Source organism: Macaca thibetana, chromosome 6 (genome assembly GCF_024542745.1).
Source record: "Macaca thibetana thibetana isolate TM-01 chromosome 6, ASM2454274v1, whole genome shotgun sequence".
Classification (NCBI taxonomy): Eukaryota; Metazoa; Chordata; class Mammalia; order Primates; family Cercopithecidae; genus Macaca; species Macaca thibetana.
Genome location: NC_065583.1, coordinates 104,180,102 through 104,201,268, shown reverse-complemented (window position 1 = coordinate 104,201,268; position 21,167 = coordinate 104,180,102). Strand labels below are relative to the sequence as shown.

At 40.5% G+C, this 21,167-nt stretch overlaps 1 protein-coding gene across 10 annotated transcripts in view; it reads left to right on the top strand.

The window, feature by feature from the left end:
- PDE8B (phosphodiesterase 8B) overlaps window positions 1–21,167 on the top strand; it is a 344,936-nt gene that overhangs the window by 229,088 nt on the left and 94,681 nt on the right. For all 10 annotated transcript variants that reach the window (XM_050795661.1, XM_050795657.1, XM_050795656.1 and 7 more), the window contains 3 exons: window positions 12,288–12,478; window positions 15,749–15,808; window positions 18,475–18,532. In XM_050795661.1, coding sequence (XP_050651618.1) covers window positions 12,288–12,478; window positions 15,749–15,808; window positions 18,475–18,532 — 309 coding nt within the window. The remainder of the gene's footprint in view (window positions 1–12,287; window positions 12,479–15,748; window positions 15,809–18,474; window positions 18,533–21,167) is intronic.

Here is a 21,167-nt window from a genome sequence, read left to right as displayed (position 1 = left end):
GGTTTTAGATCAATTTCATTTACCTTCATTTTTGTCCTATGCTACACTGGCAATGAATGCTCATAAGGATGTCTCATTCTTTAAAAATGTAAGTTGTTAAATGTTAAAATATTTCAAATATTTATAAAGGTTCATGGGTGTACCAACACCCACTTCTGTCATATATTAATGGTATGTCTTATTTGTTTCAGAAACAGAAGGTTGTAGATACTGTTTAAGCCCTTTATTTATCCCTTTGCTGCCCCTTTCTTTCCTCTCTGAAAGCAACCACTATGATAAATATTTGTATACTCACTCTTTGTATGTGTGTATCCATTCATAATATGTACACTTGTTATGAATTCTTTTTAGCTCTCTTTGAAAGGTGTTGTGCTGTAAGCATCATTCTTCATTCATCAGTTGGTGTCGTATCTAAAAATTCATTGCCTAATCTAAGATTGTAAACATTTACGTCTTTGTTTTCTTCTATGAGTTTTATAGTTTTAGATCTTACATTTAGCTCTATGATCCATTTTGGGTTAATTTTTGTTTATGGTGTGAGGTAGGGGGTCCAGCTTTATTTTTATCTAGTTGTCCTAGCAGCATTTGTTTAAAAATATTCTTCTTTCCCCTGTTGACTTGTCTTGGCATCTTTGTTAGAAATCAATCATAAATGTGAGGATTTACTTTTGGACTCTCAGTTCTATTCCATTGATTTATATGTCTGTCCTTATCTAGTACCACACTGTCTTGATTACTGTAACTTTGTAGTAAGTTTTGAAGTTGTGAAGTGTGACTCCTCCAACTTTAGTCTCATTTTTCAAGATTATTTTGGCTATCTGGGTCTCTTGCATGTTTGTATGAATTTTAGGACCATTTTGTCAATTTCAGTGGGGGCTTCGGAGAGTCAGCTGGGATTTTGATAGGGATTGCAATGAATCTATAGACCAATTTCAGGAGTATTACCATGTTAACAATTTTGTTTTCCAGTCTATGACCATGAAATATCTTTCTATTTCACAGGATCTTATATCTTGCAACCTTGCTGAACTCATGTATTAGTTTTTCGTGAATATAGAAATTCCTATAATCCTCAGGATTATGTATTATAGGTTTAAATTCCTATAATCCTAAGGAAAGCCTAATGAATTCCCATAGAAATTCCTTAGGATTTTCTGTGTACAAGATCATGTCACAATCTAGATGCTTTTTTTTTTTCTTCCCTTGCCTAATTGCCCTGGCTAAAACCTCCAGAACAATGGTATGTTTAGCTTTTTAAGATACTTCTAGACCTTTTCCCAAAGTACCATTTTACACTCATACCAGCAATATGAGATTTCTGGTTACTCTAAATCCTTGAAAATATTTGATGTTGTGAGTCTTTTAAATTTTCGCTACTCTAGTGAATGAGTAGTATTATCTTATCGTGATTTAAATTTGCATTTCTCCATGACTAATGATGAGCACTTTTTTATTTGTTTATTAGCCATTCCTCTATTTTCTTTTGTGAAGTGTTTTGTCAAGTCTTCTCCTCATTTTTTAATTGGGAAACTTACTGAGTTGTATGAGTTCTTTATATATTATTGTTACGACTCCTTTGTCAGATTTTGAGAACATTTTCTCCCAATCTGTGGCTCTTTTATTCGTTTTCATAGCTCTGGCTTTTGAATAATTTTTCATTTTGAAAAAGTCTATCACTTTTTAAAAAAATGGTTGTTGCTTTCTGTGGTATAATTCTTTATTTACTCCCAGGTCAAGAAGATAATTTCCTGTTTTCCTCTAGAGACTCTATTGTTTTAACTTTTAATTTTAAATCTATAATCTATCTCAAGTTAATTTTTGTGTACAGTGTGATATGGGTGTCAAGGCTGATACCCCCACCCCACCATATTGATGTCTGGTTGCTTCCAGCTCTACTTATTACAAAGACTATTCTTCCCCATTGAATTGCTTTGATGCCTTTGCTACTGATTTTTTTTATATTTGTTGCAGCTTGTTTGGTGGCCAGGTATGTAGTCAGTTTTTAGATTAATACTCCACAAAAAGTGATAAAAAGATGTATTCTCTATTTGTTGGACAGAGGGTCCTATTTACATGAATTACTTCAACTTCATTAATCGTGCTATTCAAACCATCTCTATTAATTTTTGACTTAAATTTTGTGACTGTGTGATCTGTCAGTTTCTAATTACAGTGGATTTGTTGAAAAATCATCAATATCTGTTAATATTTGCTGGTATTTTGAGTCTGTGTTGTTAGGTGTATCCAAGTTCTTGATTGTTGTATATTCTTGATGACTGTCCCTTTTATCATTTTGTAGTGTCCTTCTTTAACCTTTTCCCTTATATTCTGTTTTATCTATTTATAACATTGCCAGGCCTGCTACCTTTGGTTAACATTTTCCTAGTATATCTTTTTCTGTTTGTTGGTTTTTTTTCAGAAACAAAAGACTGCAGATACTTTATAACTTTATTTTGAGTAGCCTTTTTTAAGCAGTATGTCGGGGTTTTTTTCAATAAAAGTATGGGAGCTGGCCAGGCGCAGTGGCTCACACCTGTAATCCCAGCACTTTGGGAGGCCGAGGCGAGCGGATCACGAGGTCAGGAGATCCAGACCATCCTGGCTAACATGGTGAAACCCCGTCTCTACTAAAAATACAAAAAATTAGCCGGGCGTAGTGGTGGGCGCCTGTAGTCCCAGCTACTCGGGAGGCTGAGGCAGGAGAATGGTGTGAACCCGGAAGGCGAAGCTTGCAGTGAGCCGAGATTGCGCCACTGCACTCCAGCCTGGGTGACAGAGTGAGACTCCGCCTCAAAAAAAAAAAAAAAAAAAAAAAAAAAAGGGAGCTAAAATCTGTTTCTATAATGTTTGTCTTTTAATAGGTGAGTTAAATCTGCTTACATTGAGTGTGAATACTGATACAGTTGTTTTATTTTGTGTTTTCTATTTATTAACCTTTTCCTTTTGTTTTCTTGTTTGTTGTTTCTGCTTATTAAGTTGGGTATGTTTTTGAAGCTACATTTTCTTTTCTCTAATATAGGTATACTGCTATTCTTTTAGTGATTACCCTGAAATTATTATTATTATTATTTTTGAGACAAAGTCTTGCTCTGTCACCCAGGCTGGAGTGCAGTGGCACGATCTCGGCTCACTGCAACCTCCGCCTCCCAGGTTCAAGCGATTCTTCTGCCTCAGCCTCCCAGGTAGCTGGGACTATAGGTGCATGCCACCACGCCCAGCTAACTTTTTGTATTTTTAGTAGAGACAGCGTTTCATCATATTGGCCAGGCTGATCTTGAACTTTTGACCTCGTGATTCGCCCACCTTGGCCTCCCAAAGTGCTGGGATTACAGGGTGAGCCACCGTGCCCAGCCTGAAATTATTTTTAATATGCATGATTAGCAGTCAAATTTTATAACAAAATCTCGCCATACTATCTTTCTGTCCTCTCAAACATGATACAGTCCTTTGCAGAATTTAAGTACCTCCTGACAGCTCCACCCTCCCACAACTGAAAAACACTTGTCTATAAATTTGAATTTATTATATGTGGCATATTAAAACATACAAAAATATTTTTGATATGTGCTCATAACCTATGAAACATAATAACAAATTGAATACCATAAACTCATAAGCCCGCCACCCAGTGCAAGACCTGGAACATTACAAGTGCTACTGTATACCCCATTGATTTCCCTCACATGAGTTTGGCTCCAAATAACAGCAAATGCAAGTGGTAAAGAGTCTCTCTTTGAGTGAGGGACACAATAATTAAGAGTTTCTTTTAAAAAAGATAATAAACTCAACTTAGAACCAAGGATGGCCTCACGATGGTCTCATTCAAACATAGAGTTTTGACTCAATGATTTATGCAGTAAGAATCTACTGAGTACTTCCTATGTTCGGGGCTCTATGCTAAGTGTTGCAGGGGAGAGAGAGAAGGCACCATGTTCCCTGACCACAGAGAGAGGTCTGGAAGGTCAGTTTTATTGTCCATAACACACTAACTTTCAGTGCATTGATATCTAGTGTTTTTTTGCTTCTGCTACTAACATTGCAATTGACTTAGAAAAATCAAGCTATGTCCTAGTGCTTTTATTTTACTTTTTTTTCTCCTTTTTTTTCTTCACTGCAGTGCCAAAAATATTAATTAGCTACATCAGCCAGAGCCCTTAGGGTTTGGCTTGATAAGAATATTTCAGGATATAGTTGCTTTTGAGGGTGCATTTCTGAGTTCATCAGGAGAAATTTACTCCCATGTCAGGAAATGTACTCCCATGGGGCTCCACACACCCCACACAGAGCTGGCAGGAGCACAGTTAGGAGTGGAATGGATTGGAAGTGCAGAGTGGTGCTGTGGAGCACGTCTCTCCTGGGTGAGTTGATGTGTGACCCACAGTGAAAGTCATATTTTCCAATCTTGGCTAGAAAATAAAAAGCAGAGGAAGTATTATGAGGCAGGAGATCCAAATCAACATGAGACTGTCTGAAAAATCAAGTGGCCTTTTCTTCATCCATACCTGGAACACATTTACTTCCCCAGTGTGCAGAATTTGTGTGTTTCTGCTTAGAGAGTCCTGTCCCCATTCCCCCTCAGGCTGGGCTTTCCAACTGGACTTGGAAATGGATCCCCACAGCTGTGACCTAGCTTTTTCTTAGCAAGGTCACATCTCCTTTCAAAGCCTGGGCAAGATGGTGAAACCCCGTCTTTACTAAAAATACAAAAATTAGTCAGATGTGGTGGCCGCACCTGTAATCGCCGCTACTTTGGAGGCTGAGGCAGAGAATTGCTTGAACCTGGGAGGTGGAGGTTGCAGTGAGCCAAGATAGCACCACTGCACTCCAGCCTGGGCAACAGAGTGAGACTCCAACCCTAAAAAAAAAAACACAACAACAACAAAAACCACCTTATTCTTCCATGTTGTAGGGCGTAGGTTTTCTGGAACCATTATATTTGGGGATGTTATATACTGGAGATCACATGGCCTCATAGGGAGGTGACCTTCACACATTAAGTGAAATGACTGAGGGATGGAGACGTTCAGACTCAGTAACTTGCTGTGGCCAGCATTTCTCTTGCTGTCTGTCCTTACTGCTGCTACCAGGTTGCGTTTTCTACCTCATCCAGCCAGTTTCAAAGAACCACAGAGTTGCTAAGAATTTTCGTCTAATATTATAGGTAAAAAATATTTGTGGAGCTGAGAGACAGTAAGTTACTTAACATAGTGATTGCAAAGGCCCTGGGGTCAGGCCAGCCTCGGTTCACATCTTGCTGGCAGTGCAGCTGTGGACAAGTTTTTTAACCATCTAAGCCTCGGTTTCCATATCTATAAAATAGGAATAATTCCCACCTCCAAAGAGTTTCTGTAACTGGTTATTGAGTGAGACAGTATGTTTCTAGTACATTCAGTATAGTGGCTGGCCCTTAGAAAATTCTCATCAAACTATAGCTGTAATCAGCATCACTTTCCTAGGGACATTTAAGGAAAGTTCTCAGACCATTTTTTTTAAACTCAATTAACCCCTCCCCTGATCACATTGGCCACTTGTTTAGTATTATGCAGAAACAGCTTATGTGATCTATATATGTGGTCTGCTTTAGAAGCTCCCTGTTACCAGGTGTTTGCTTAAAGCCAGACTAAATATTCCAAAAACTGGATGTTTAATAGTAGACATTGACAGTCCATTGAAGACACATAGATATACCCTCATTAAGAAATAACACTAGTAATAACACCTATATTGCCTTATTCAAGATGAGGAAAAGTTAGTTTTTGTTTTCATCTTTTTTTATAATTAGCCGTCACCGGATAAAGTAGTTTCATTCTAATTTAGCTGTCAAAGACAGATTATTGCTATCCTCCAAAAGATATGTTTCAGCTTTCTTTGAGGTATTTGTAGTTACTTTTGAAAAGCAGGTATCTCTTGCTTCGTACAGTTCCAATGTGCACATATTTCATGGTTTACTTAAATAACACCAGACTCCCAACAACATGTTTCAGATTGCGGTTACATCAGTGTTTTAACTGTGAATAAATGCATAAAGCATAAACTTTGCAGCTGGTTCTTCAGTCCACAAATCACTATGTAAATAACAAATGTGCAGCATCATCAGTAACCTATCGCTTTTTTTAACCATAACTTTTTTTAGCCAAAGACTCTGGTTGGTTTCTGCCTATCCGTTATTCAGCCTAAGTACAGACAGCAAAGCATGTAGTTGTGTTGCCTCCTATCTCTTCGTGATAAACCCACATGACATTATGCAAAAATAGATTGTCGAAAGAGGGAATGAGCTAACAAAGATGAAAGTGCAATGAAGAGATGAAAAATGATAATGCTGTGAGTGAAATTTGAATCAAATGTAAATGGACTTAGAGGAGAAATAGTTGACTGTGGAATGCCGACACTGTAGCTGGTAGAAGTTAGTGAATGTAAGTTCATCAACATAAATGAGGACAGTGGTGTGACAAAAAGGATGAAGAAGTCATAGAGGTAGTGAGGCCAGCAAAAAGCTTCACAGTAATTAAAGGAGCTCTGGGGATATTGCATGATACTGAAAGCACAGAGGATAAAATGTCAGCAGCTGATCCAAAGTTAGGAGTATGATAATTTGCCAAGGCATAGAAAAGATGCTCACTTCATATCATAACTTATACAACTAGAAGAAGGTGGCAAGCACTGTCCAAACTACTCTTGATAATTTTTTTAAATAAATAAAACATTTTAATTCTCAATGTTTCTAATATTTTAAATTACAATATATTAAATAAATTTTAGCTTTATATTTTTTTCATTTCCCTATATATTTATAACCAAGAATAAGAAAATTTTCAGTATGTTGACACAAATCTTTAAAGGTCACAAAACAATCATAATTTTTACCATTATTTATTAAGATAGCTTTACATGGTCATTTTTTTCATTTTTGTTTTTATAGAGTATAAAAATGCAGATTTCTTGCAGGCATATATTGTGTACTGGCTTTCAGTGTACCCATCACCTGAAAAGTGAAAAATGTACACACTCCGTAAGTTTTCAACCCTCGTGCATGGTCATTATTATAGTCTGATTCTGCCATGCAAGTGAGGATTGCCGATAGCTGTGTTCTGACTATGGACAGAACACAAGTTGGCTGAGCTCTGCTCCAGTAAGAGGTTTCCTCATTGTTCCAGGCTTCAGCCCAGATCAGTTCTGCATCTTCTCCTCTTTTGCTGTGTTTACAAGGGTACAGTGAGATTGATGTGACAAAACTACTTCCTTCTGCTTGTTCTCCTGTGCTTGGATTCTTGTCCATGCTTCGTTTATCTGTGGTCACCACTCATTGGTGCATTTATTATAATTATCTGCTTCCTTGACTGGAGCCCATGGGAAGAGACTGGCCTATGGCTATCTCTGTCATCTTTTTATTCCCAGTTCTTAACATCTTGCATAACAAGTCATCAATAAATATTCTTTGAATGAATGTTGAGCATACTATTTTGAGCAAGCACAAGGTCAGTTTACTGTTACTCTTTACAGATCAAGTTCAGTTATAACACCATTAGTAATGATTTTTCAAAAATATGTTTCGCAGAATCATTTATATGAGTTAATCATTTATTGACCTCAGTTAATAGTCAATAAATCTTAACAAACAGCCATGTCAGAGAAATGAGAAATACTGATACACAGAATATTAAAGCTGAAAAGGGATTACATTACTTAAGTTTTTGTTTGGTTTTTATTTTTCGATTGTAAGGATACCTTATACCAAAAAGTACATAAGTAAATAAGAAATGTATTAGAAGGATAGTGCAATTTTTTTTTCAGACTCCAAGAAAGAGTTGAAAAGGGTGGGTAGCTTGGGAAGGGTGTCCATGGGCCATCTCTGAGCCCTTTGACATCAGCAGTTTAACATTCTTCCATCAATATCTTTTTTTTTTTTTTGAAATGGAGTTTCTCTGTTATTGCCCAGGCTGGACTGCAATGGCACGATCTCAGCTCACTGCAACTTCCGCCTCCCAGATTCAAGCAATTCTGCTTCAGCCTCCTGAGTAGCTGGAATTACAGGCATGAACCACCATGCCTGGCCAATTTTGTATTTTTAGTAGAGAAAGGGTTTCTCCATCTTGGTCAGGCTAGTCTGGAACTCCTGACCTCAGGTGATCCGCCCACCTCGGCCTCCCAAAGTGCTGGGATTACAGGCGTGATCCACCGCACCCAGCCAATATCTCTATTCTTAATGGGCCACAGGTCCCGGTTCCCAGCCTTTGTGTCTCTCTGTTCAAATTCTAAATTCCTGGAATCAGAATATCATTAGCCCAGCTATAGCCTGGGAGATGGGGACAAAGAGTCCAATTTGGGCTACTTGGATCTACTACTTTCCTGGAGAAGGTATTATTTTCAAGAGCTAGGCAGATATTTTTGAAAGGTGATTGCTATAGTGTTTTGCTCTAAGGTATATATTCTTTATTCCCATAAATTTTCACTTTGATTAGGAATTGAATAATTGAAAAGCAGTCTTTCTAATTTTTTTATAAATAGGAAAATATTTAAATATTAGCCAAAGAAATTCTCTCCTGAGTGCCTTACCATACCGAAATAAGAAGATCCTTTGGCCTTACCATACCTGAATAATAAGATCTGTGTCATGATACAGATCTTATTATTCAGGTATGGTAAGGCCAACAGATCTAGGAACAATTGGCATTGAAAAAATAGTTACAGTTCCCAGAGCAGGAGGCACAGTGTGCCACCCAGGGCCACGCTGGGAAGCACCACAGTCAGTCAGGAGGCAGAGGGAGTGGGAGGAGATCGCACGCGAGAGCCTCCACTGTGGTTTTCATGGGAAGGCTTGGGTGAGGCAGGGTGAGCAGGGTTAGGCCAAGCTAGTCTGATTAATTTCAAAAAGGTCTGGGACATATTGGTGGTTCTAGTTGTTTGGTACCTGGCCCTAGGGTGATTAGGGTTGGGGAATTGTGGCCTGGAGGGTAAGAACCAGAGGTGGTGGTGGTTGGGGATGGGCTCTGGATTGGTTGATTTGCATATGAAGGGCATGCTCACAGGAGAATTGTGTGATATCTCTAGGGATTAGCAACCCTGAGAAGGGCGGTCCTTCCAGGGTCAGCAAAGAGCCAGAAGTCAAAGCATTGGAAACACAGAAAATAAAAATATACAATTAATACAGCTGTCCACCTTCAATCAGTTTTGTGAGTTTCCATGTGAAATCCAGTTTTGTAAGACCTTCAAATGGCCTAGAAGGCCTTATCATGGTCTAGCCCTCTGCTGTGAACTTGACCTGCTCCCACCCTTTTGTCCTCACACCCTCCCTTCGACCACCCTGGCTCCCTTGCAGTCCTTAGAACACACCAGGGGCTTATAGAACTCTGCCTGGAATGCTTTTCCTTCCAACGTAAACTGGGCTTGCCTTTCTGTTCCCTTCAGGCATGTGCTCACACGTCACCTTCTCAGCGGGACCTATCCTAACTGCCTACTTCCTTCTGCTGCCGGCACCCACTGCTGACCCCCCCTACTCTGCTCTGCTGGGTTTCACGTAGCACCTGTCATTTATTACCATTCTGTATAATGTACTTACTTAATGGTCTATTTATTGTGTGTGCCTCTACCACTGTAATGCAGAGTCTTTATTTTGTTCATCAACATACCGTAAGCAGTTAAAAGCAGTGTTTCTGAAAATTAGTGATAGTTGTTGTAATGCCCAACAAGAGAATTGTTATTCTTACTGTATTAGTCAAAGGTTGAGGCATAATGGTGTCAAGGAAATATAGATTGTTGAGATTCTTGTTTAAAAATCCATAATTCGGCCAGACAGGTGAGAGACAAGAAGTTTTTCACCTTTTTTGACTTCTAGGTTTGGCATATTGAGTTTCTCGTGTTAATACCACAGCTACACCAAGTAAAAGGTTATTGACTTTTTGCACCAACCAGTTTATTCTACCTGATTTTTCTCATTCAGGTTCCCCTGTTAACAGTTTGATAGGAAGGCTTTCGTTATCAAAATCCACAAGGTTGTGTCCTTCATTTTTCTTGGGAGAGCCACCTCCCGTTTCTTCCTGGAAGGAACTCTGTGGCTGGAAATGTTAGGAGCTTCCTGGGCTGCAGAAGGACAGACCCTGGTCAGCCCAGAGTGCTCTTAAAAAATGGCATATATAATATATCCAGATACTTATTGATATTAAGAAATTATTGGGGAGGTTTAGGTATGAAATGATATTGTGGTTTTGTTCTTTTTAAAAAATCTTTATCTTTCACAAATGCATATGGATGACATAAAATAGCTGGATTAGCCACAATCTGTTGTAAGAGCTAGGAAAATGGGTAGGGATAGAGATGAACCCACATTGGCTAGGAGTTGGTTATTGCTGAAGCCGGGTAAGGAGTACATGAGTTTCATTATATTATTGTTTCTGCTTTTCTATATACTTTCAATTTTCAATTAATAAAAGTATTTTTCAGCTGGGCACGGTGGTGCATGCCTGTAATCCCAGTACTTTGGGAGGTCGAGGTGGGCAGATCATGAGGTCAGGAGTCCGAGACCAGTCTGGCCAACATGGCGAAACCCTGTCTCTACTAAAAAAATACAAAAATTAGGCAGGTGTGGTGGTGGGCGCCTGTAATCCCAGCTACTCGGGAGGCTGAGGCAGGAGAATCACTTGACCCTGGAAGGCAGAGGTTGCAGTGAGCCGAGATCGTGCCATTGCGCTCTAGCCTTGGTGACAAGAGCAAGACTCTGTCTCAAAAAAAAGAAAAAAAAAGTAGTTTTCAAATGTAATGATTGGACAATTTGGCTTGTTTCTGATTTTAAATGAAACACGTTTGATATTTCACCATGATGAATATATTGACTATTGACTCAAAAGCTCTTCATGTTGAGAAACTACCCTTCTGTTTCTAATTGTTTAAACCAGACGTGGGTGCAGAAGAGTATTGAGTGCCTTAACAATATCTTGAGATTATTATAGGTTTTTCTTATTAGATCTATTGCTGGGAGGTGATCTTACATCTTATTCACAGTAAAGCCCTCTCGCATTTCTCAGAAGACCCCACAAGTAGTTGTTTTTTCATTTCTCAAATATTTACTGAACAGCTAGGAAGTGCCAGGCTAGTGCTGGGCATGGGGGGTACAAGCAGGGAACAAGCCAGGCCGAGCCTTTACTCTCCTGAAGCTTACTTCTCTAGTGAGAGAGATGGACCATAAATACATAAATGAGCTCAGGTGGTGGTAGGGCAGTCTGGGTCTTTCTGGCTGGCAGGGAATCTGTGTTCCTGGACCCAGGCGATGATGAGGGAGGAACTGTGTAAAGTGTTGCTGCCTTCTTTCCTGTGGGCAAAATTGCTTCTCAATGAGGCAGTTCATCAATAGAAGCACATTTCCCTCAACTTAACTCCATCAACTTTACATTTCATGATCATTCTTTCCAGATTTTGGCAAAGATTGGATGTTAAAATTCATTTTTGAGGTTGTTTTGAGTTCCCTTACTTCCTTATGTCGATAGGTATTTTAGTGCTAAGTTCAAAGAGGTGGCCTCCAGAGACTTAAAGGCAAATACCACTTGCAACTGGAATCAAATATATGTACTGTAAATGTAAACCATAATCTAACCTGTGTTAACTATCTCATTAATAATTTTACTTCTTATTTAAAACCAAACTAATTAGGAAATTAGAAATACTTGTAATTGCAGTGAGTCACAATCACCACCAGAGTGAATGGGCACCTTCTCTGTGCTTATTCAGTTCTCAGAACTAACTTATGTGGCACTGTTCTTTCACTCTTACAGCCAAGAAACTATAGGCCAAAGAGGTGAAATACCTTGTTCAAAGACCACTGTAACCAACTGGAGGAGCTGGGATTTGAACCCTGGTAGCTTCCCTCCAGAGGCCCCATTTTAAACCAGTATACCATAGGCCTGGTCTTTTGGTTGTTTTGGGGGGATTGTTTTTGCTTTTATTTTAGACAGGGTCTCACTCTGTTGCCCAGGCTGGAGTGCAGTGGTGCAATCATGGTTCACTGCAGCCTCTACCTCTCAGGCTCAAGCAATCTTTTCATCTCAGCCTCCTGAGTAGTGGAGACCACAGGAATGTGCTACTATGCCTGGCTACTTTTTTTGTATTTTTTGTAGAGGCGGGGTTTTGCCGTGTTGCCCTGACTGGTCTCAAACACCTGGGCTTAAGTAGTCCACTGCCTCAGCCTCTCAAAGAGCTGGGATTACAGGCATGAGCCACTGCACCTGGCCAATAGGCTTGTTTTTAATAGTCTCTATGGATGATGATTTATTTCAAGATGCTCTTTTTGTTGTTTTCAGGTTTTGCTGATCTTTGCAAAGGAAGATAGTCAGAGCGACGGCTTCTGGTGGGCCTGTGACAGAGCTGGTTATAGATGCAATATTGCTCGGACTCCAGAGTCAGCCCTTGAATGCTTTCTTGATAAGCATCATGAAATTATTGTAATTGATCATAGACAAACTCAGAACTTCGATGCAGAAGCGGTGTGCAGGTACCTTCTCTAATTTAATATGCTGAGCAAATGTTCGCTTAACAGCTTAAAATTAATTTCATTTACAGATATCTTTAATTTATTTCAAATATTTTTAAAATATGTGTTGATGTTTTTAAGCAGTGTATACAAATGTCTGTGGTGAAAGCTATAGCTCCTTCCTGTAGATTTCTCTCTCCTCTTCTACTTTTCCACATTTGAGTGGTACTAAATTTAGAGGTGTGAGCTGGGCTACCCTGATAACTTCAGGGTATTCCCCCCACCCTGTGTATTGCTCATAAAAAAAATTAAAATTCACACAGTTCTCATTACACAGATACGGTTTGGATTTAAACTAGCTATTTTAATCTTCATTATTCTCTCCCAAAATGAACATCGGAAATGTGTGAAATATAAATTTTTTCCTGCCTGACACAGATGGGTAGATCCCACAGCAGGCTTCCCAGTCATGGAGTGAAGGCAGCCACTTTGCAGCAGTAGAAAATCTTCCAGGGACCCAAACCCCCTGCTTGTTTATAGAAATGCTTGCACTCTGGGGAGGAAACACAGGCCTGTTCATAAATAAATGCTCAGTCATAAGAGTTAGCTCTGGATGAACTGATTCATTTAGCAGAAGTGGAATGCTTTGAAGCTAGATGGAAGAGGTCACTAATTAAATGCTAGACCAAGACAGAGTCCAATTGCATGGGGAGCTGGAATTTTCTTGAATGTTAGTAAGTGAAATAAAAGGTGGGAAAATGGCTTTTTAGAACCTTGGTACCCTGAGAAGAAATTAGTGGATTAAGAGAAGTTTCTTATCACAGACATCATCTTGCTGTTCTTTGATGATTTTCAGTTTCCCAAAGAAGAATTTTTCTTAAGCATCTGTTTTAGAAATGTTTTAATGGCTTCAAATAATCTCATCTTTCTGCATAAAAATGTTTTTCTATTTAATAGTGTATATAAATATACATAGAGTATATCATAAAATATCTGGATGCTATTTTTAGTATTAGGAAATATTTTTGATGATTTTATAGTAGAATTGGGTCTTGTAAAACTAAGTATTTCTGATTTTTCTTGGCCTTCACTTACTTTTCTTAGGTAGTTTTATGGTAGAAATATCACACTTCTTTGTTCCTACATACAATGACTTAAGAGAAGCTTTACTTATAAAGAAAAAATCAACAGGAAGAAATCTTTTAATTCAGGCAAAGGCCCAGTTTAGCAGATAAACTTTACATTTTTCTTTGAATATAAAGAAATAGAGTTTTATTTCCTACCAAATGTATTTCTGTGTTAGCTGCTCAGAAAACCAATAGAGGTCTATACAGTTTAGAAGTCAGATGGACGTATCTGTCAGTGTGTTTCCCGACCATTATTGGTCATGTTGAGGGTGGCCAGATTCCAAATGCTTGACTCCCAACACACATTCCCTAAGGGGATGGGTAGGTGACATGCCCCTGGCAGATGTGCATTCTTTGTTGTCATCTGTGGCGCTAGATCCCTCACCTTTGAGCTAGGATTGGACCTTAGCCTAACATGCGTCCTTGAGCCTCAGCCCCACCTTCCCCTTAGTCCTCTCATCCAGGAAGAGGCCTAGGTCTCTCTTACCATACCAGTTCCTTTGGAGAGACGAGAGAAAAGAGACAAGCAGCAGGAAGCAACCCAAAAGATGGAAGCCAGTCCCAAAAGAAACCAAGAGAGTATGTGCTCCAGCCCAGTTATGCTTATTACATGTTTTAGCCTCTTGCCTAAAACCCACACCTTAGTATATAGCCCAGCAGTGTGCCCATGACACCTACTGGGGTGAGAAAGACTGAATGAAGGTGGGAAGTACTTAGAGTTTCCCTAGAGATCGGAACATGCCTCTAAAACACTATGTATTTTTTCATTAGGTGCTAACTGGTATTTCCACTGAGTATCCATCCAGTAGGCTCTTGAGTATAAAATAAGTGTAGCTTCACCTTAGCAGGACCTGCCCTACAGGGTGGCTGAGTGGGAAGTAGCCTGTGCTGGCATTGGAGAGATATTGACTTATGCCTCCTGCCCCATTGTGAGTTAATAGCATTTTCTTCAAAAGATCTCTTTAAAATACCATTTATCCACAGAGGAAACTTCACTTCCTGGGAATATGACAGCCGATCATTTCCTGTAGCCTTCCTCCCACATAGTGTGAGGGCTCGAGGAACAGGACATGGAGAAGGTGCATTTTTTGAGAAAGGTCAGAAAATGTTGGAGTTGAAGAGGATGAAGCAATACGAGCCGACTGTCCCTTGGGGAGTGGTAGTTCAAACACATTAAAGTAGAGGGGAGCAGAAATGCCCACAGCCAGAGAGAAAAACAAATGCATGTTGTTTCACAAATTACTCAGGAGTAATTCTGTTCTTGGAGATGATGGTTCCCTTCCAAGATATCTCAGCATAAGCAGAGGCCAGACCAGGAGAATAGGTCAAAGGAAGCATGCTGGTTCGCACTGAGATTCAAGTGTGTGGGCCTTTATTAAAAGTTTGTCCAATTTACAACCCCCTGACCAGAACAGTGCAGAATCTGGGCTGTAGCATGGCACAGCAGAGAAGATTCATGGACCTCAAAATTCTATGTCCTGATTATTTTGGCCCTGTTTAACTCCTAGGGAATAAACTAACTATATCCAGGTGGTCCCAGTACAACAAACATTATACAGTGACAGGTACCATATTGCAACATTTCTCAGCTCCAGCTGATGATCAAGTTGTTTAAAGTATTTAAGCACAAACTACAGTAGGACTGAAAAATTGAGGTGGCTCTTTGTACCATCTTTAATTGGCTTTAACCGGCATTTGTACATCCCGCTGCCAGCGAGTGTTTTAATTTTTATCATAAGGTCGACTTTCTGAACTATCTGCTCTTTTAAAAGAAAAAAGATTAAACCCAATTGGCTCCCCCAGGTACATACTGATAAGAAGAGGATTGTAGGACTGCCAATTTATTTTTATTTTGAAGAGTGGAGTTTCAATTTTAAAAAATGGAATTTAAGTGGAATTTGCCAATTTTTTTAAGTGGAAAATTGGCAGGTCTGACCTATTGGATAATTGCCTGGGAGTTAAGAGAAAAAAAATTTTTTAACGAAATGAAGAGATTGTCCTAATCCACAAGGGCATCTTTCTTTGTTGTCTTCTGTGTGTTTTGAGACGTTTTCTTTAGAGAAAGATTTGATGTTGTGTCATTTTCAATGTGAAGAAGTTCCGCATTCATTTAATGTAACAAAGTCCAGATCACCTTGTTTGACTTGGAGGCTTCTCATTGCAGGTCGATCCGGGCCACAAATCCCTCCGAGCACACGGTGATCCTCGCAGTGGTTTCACGAGTGTAAGTGCACCTCCCATTCCCAGCTGGAAGGAGTACTGTTCGTTCTGAAATGTCTGTCAGATGTAATCTGGTTTTTGAGCTGTCTAAGCAATGGGCGCGTCTTGGGTCCTAGAACACCAGCCTTAGATCTTGATCTTGCTTTGGGGGTTTTGTTTGTTTCACAAGTTCCTGGAAATATTTAGGTTTTTCTCTGTATCTTATGTAATTGCCTTTAGCACATAGTCATACACCTCAGGGAGAAAGTTTACTCATTATATGCCAGAAATGAATGGAAAATTTGAGGAGGAGGTGGTCTGGAGAAAACATTGTTCCAGTTTATCTTTTTTTCTTTGAAGAAAAGAGATGGGGATATGCTTGTTTTTCATTTAAGAAGAAACACGTTTTTTTTTTTTTTTTTTTTTTTTTCATGTTCAAGCATGATAATAAAAGGGCACTAAATCCACAAGACAAGGGTTGTAAAGTTGATGCTGGGACCGTTACGTGGCTAGAGGCAGGACAGTAGAGTTTATCCAATGCTGGGCGGCAAAGAAAAGGGATTGTGCTGTAGGTACAATGAAACTGTAGGATGAGCGACTGCTCTGCTGGGTTTATCGTCTGATGTGGCCAGCACTCAAAGTAAAAGAGCCAGCAGGAAGAAAAGTTGTCTGTACAAACTACAGTGGTGGGAATGTTGGCAGGTAACAAAATTTGTTGTAGTCTTTTTTTTTTTTGAGACGGAGTCTCACTCTGTCGCCCAGGCTGGAGTGCAGCAGCGCGATCTCGGCTCACTGCAAGCTCCGCCTCCCGGGTTCACGCCATTCTCCTGCCTCAGCCTCCCGAGTAGCTGGGACTACAGGTGCCCGTCACCACGCCCGGCTAATTTTTTTGTATTTTTAGTAGAGATGGGGTTTCACCGTGTTAGCCAGGACGGTCTTGATCCCCTGACCTCGTGATCTGCTGGCCTTGGCCTCCCAAAGTGCTGGGATTACAGGTGTGAGCCACCACGCCCGGCCTGTTGTAGTCTTTTAATGGCTGTATTTAGCTTCGGAGAGAATAAGAACTTCATTAGGGCCTAGGACCTGTTGGACTTGGCCTCATTATGGCATTTGGCACAAATTCTGTGACAAAGGCCAGGAAAGTCTGGCCCAGGGGACTTGAAATGCCTCATTCCAAAGCCATGTGAATACAGCAGGAAATCATGGCTTCAAAGTCATACCCTTACTGAAGACTCCTACTTACCTGCTACTCCTTGAGTGTCTTCCTAGGAGCTCTGTCTTCTCACTTTGTTTGATACCCACCACGGGATGTGGTCCAGAGAAAGTAAAGACATTGTCCTCACTGGTTTGTTACACCTCTCCATCCTGGTGGGAGATTAAGATTCCACAGGGAATGAATGAGGGGAACTGAGACATAAGATGAGCCTCCTTCAACCCTCCTTTTCACATTTATCTTCTGGACACTCAGAGATCTGAATGAGGTTATAGAGGCTTGGACATCAATACCAGAAATGTTCAAGGCCACACAGCATTTTTCCCAAGCCTGGCTTATTACGCGGGTCCAAGAACAAAACACTCTTGTTTTTCCAACTCGTATGGCAAAAAGGTTTGCTAGTCCTTGACAAAATAATGGTTGACTGACTATGGCTTATTTGTTATGATTGTCACCGACTTTTCCTGGTTTTATTGTAAAATATTTCGTATAGAGAGAGTGGTAATAAAATGAATGTGTGTGTCTATGTCACCAGCTTAAGAAATAAAACATTATTAATACCCTTGGAACCATTTTGTGGCCTTCTTAACAGTCAGAGAAGATAGAACTTGGAGTTCCAGAAGAAAAACAAAGTGGGTAAAATAGCTTTTCCCTTAGGGCAGGAATCAACTATGGGTAATGCCACAAGTCAGCACTGGGACTTCTGTTCCTGTTTGCTATCTGCGTTTCCACCCAATCCCTTTTATTCCATTTTTCTTCCCTGGTTCTTAGGGTATGTCCCCCATGTTACTTGCTGGCTGTCTCAGACCCTGTTTCTCTATTTCGGTGATAGGGAGCCCAGCGATGGCATGTCTTCATGACAAGGCAATCCATATCCCACCTTGTACTCAAACTGAAGTCCTGAGACTCAGCGGTAGGCTCACTATAGCAAACCCTCTTGTGAAATGAGTGGCAATTATCCATTTTTGTTTTCTCTCCTTCCCTTCTAACTGTGTGTTCCTGCTGATACTTCTCTCCCATTTGGCTTGGGGGTCCTACAGCCTGGACTGCTGACTGTCTTCCTCATGTTGAGGGTTGGACCCAGCTCAGTTTTGGTGTGGGAGTCATACTTCCAGATGGTTTGGGGACAATGGTCTCAGAATGAACAGTGCACCTAACGTCCCTTTATGGGACTGCTCCCATACATGTGGCTCAACCCCAAAGGGCAGCTGAATTGGAAAGGGCCACTCATGTATGCTGAGGGTGATACCTCCAGGTACGCTGCTGGAGCTTTCTCTACTGTTTTTGTTCTTTTTGCATCTGGAAGGTAGATGTGGGGTCTGTATCCTTGAAGGCAGGTGTGCCCCGTGGGCATGTGCTCGTCAGGAAGCCACTTTTGGAGCTAACGCTGTGTGGCCTCATTGCTCTCTCTCCATGTTTCAGTGTGAGGAATCCTGGTTTGTATCTGCTGAGTGACCACATTTTCTGCTTTGCTGCAGATCGGATGACCATGAAGAGGCGTCAGTCCTTCCTCTTCTCCATGCAGGCTTCAACAGGGTATGTACAAGATGTCCAGCATCTCTCTCAGGTGCGGGTACCTTAACCCCTGACTCTCCCATAACAGGAAGGCAAAGCCGCCACGGAGAACTGTTAAGGAAATGAAGCCCCAGGACTGTTGGGGAAAGGAAGAGACTGTGTTCTCATGGGAGAGTAACGAGCAGCTGCCAGTCGAGCTCTTTGCCTTTTTTGCTCTCTGGATTTTCTCCATATATCTTAGCAATAGATATACAATGACATAAAAACCCATCTTATTATATCAGATTAAAATTCTGTCGTCCCAAAGTAATCTTATTTAAATCAGTACAGTCAATTCGATTCAATATGTGTGTGATTATATATAGATACATCCACCAAATTGGCACCCAAGACTCTGTTCATCAGGGCTGGCCAGAGTTTATACCCTAGGGACAAGCCCATGATGACTGTAGCACCCTGTAAACTCCTGGTTGAAACCATTAGCATCAGCAAAGAAAAATTCTTTGAGTGACAAACTACACAAATAACACTGAGATTCCACTTGAAGATTAAGAATTTCTCCAAGGAAACTCACTAACAAACTAAATAACCAAGCTCACCCAGCATCTCAGGGTAGAAATTAGATTGGAGGCAAGGCTGTGTGCATGCAAATGGAAAAGAACTGATGGAATGGACTTAGAAGAAAGGGAAGAAAGGGAAGAGGAAAAAGATCATCAAAACATGAATGTTTAAAAGAACTATATTCCCTAATATTAAAAGAAAACAAGTCCTTATAGAGAAATTGTAGAAGACCTTACTTCATATTTTAATTTTTTAAAATAACAAATATATATATTACTCCTACGTAAAGAATAAAAGGTTTCCCTTAGGAGAATAATAGGATAGAAGACCATGGTTTACTTATACAGCTTTTGCTGATCATCTAAACACAAGTAATCCTATAGCATCCTGTGACCTCCTGGCTTAAACTATAAGCATCATGAACAACACTGATATTCAACTTGAAGATTGAGATTGGTTACTCCAAAGAGACTTACCAACAAACTAAGTGATTAGGCATACCCAATATCTCAAAATCTTTTGGTAAGAGTAATCTGAATCCCGGCCGGGCACAGTGGCTCACGCCTGTAATCCCAGCACTTTGGGAGACCAAGGCAGGCAGATCACCTGAGGTTGGGAGTTCGAGACCAGCCTGACTAACATGGAGAAACCCCATCTCCACTAAAAATACAAAATTAGCCTGGCGTGGTGGCGCATGCCTATAATCCCAGCTATTCGGGAGGCTGAGGCAGGAGAATCGCTTGAACCCGCGAGGTGGAGGTTGCAGTGAGCCGAGATGGCGCCATTGCACTCCAGCCTGGGCAACAACAGCGAAACTCCGTCTCAAAAAAAAAAAAAAAAAAGTAATCTGAATCCCAAGTAGATGGAGTGATATATTCTTTAAAAAATAGGGTACTGCCTGTGCCTTGTGAATTATGAAAATCCTCTGTGTGCTTTAAGTAATGGTACTTTGCTACTCCGGGCTTAAAAATATATATATTCTTCTTAGTTGTCTTAGTTGTAGACCACAGAGAAGCAAAAACTACCTTTGTGATGCAGTTGTTTTGTGCTTTGGTATGCTTCAGTGTGGAAGTCACAGTGCTGTAGAGAAGATTCAAGGTAGTCTAGTGGCTCACGATGTGTGATCGAAATGAATGTTTCCAGCTAGCAATATTTTTCACGCTCCTAACACTTTTTCCTCTTGTCTGTTATCTCTTCTCGCAAAGGTTGGCGTTTGGTTCTGAAAGCTATTCTTAGGTGCTATATCTTAATGAGAATGCATGAGACAATGCTTCTGAGTTTTGGAATGAAGAGTTGCAAAAGAAAACTCAGCAAAGAAGCCATGTGGTTGAGACAGATTTTCTTTACTCATTTTCTAAGAAATAGCTCTAAAATTATTCACAGGCTTCATAGAACTTCTGTGAAATATTGACCCCCTGACTTCACCCCATTCCAATGTTGTCCTTTTCAAGTTTGAGTTGGGACCTCATGGAGTGTGAGGACGTAGATTTTCCTCATTACCTGGGGGATGATTGGAGAATGGCGATGACACACTGTGAGTTTTATCGATTAGGGACCCATGTACATGCTGTTGAGTGTCCTTTTGGAATTCTACCTTTAGTTCAGTGATACTCCCTCAAACTGGTTTAGAATTGCTGCCATTTGAAGCGATGGCATCTTGTCTGGAAGGCTGAGGTTGCACATCTGCTCAGTTTGGAGAAATAACTGGCGCTCTTTGGGTGCAAATGCTATTGAGAACATTTAACCAAAGTTCCATTGTTTCCTTCTTACACATTTTATAACCTGTCCATGGTGCTCTGGAAGGCTTCACTTCCCACTATCCAGACGTGTTACTGTGTTTTGCAGTCAGCCTCAGTGAATAAGCCTTTGGCGAAGGGGCATTAACGGCAGTAGCTGTCAGAGACCACCTGGTGTTCTTCAGTGCTGACCCTGATAGAGGCCATTTGCTGGTTAGGTCAGGGTGCCCCCAGTAGCTCGGGCTCATTCCAGGAGAAGCGCGCTGCACCTCCAACAGCTCTCCTGGCGTTACTGTGGCACACCATTGGCTGAGACTGATCTTCAGGTGGTGGTTCTCCTTTTTTGGGTAAAATCCTGT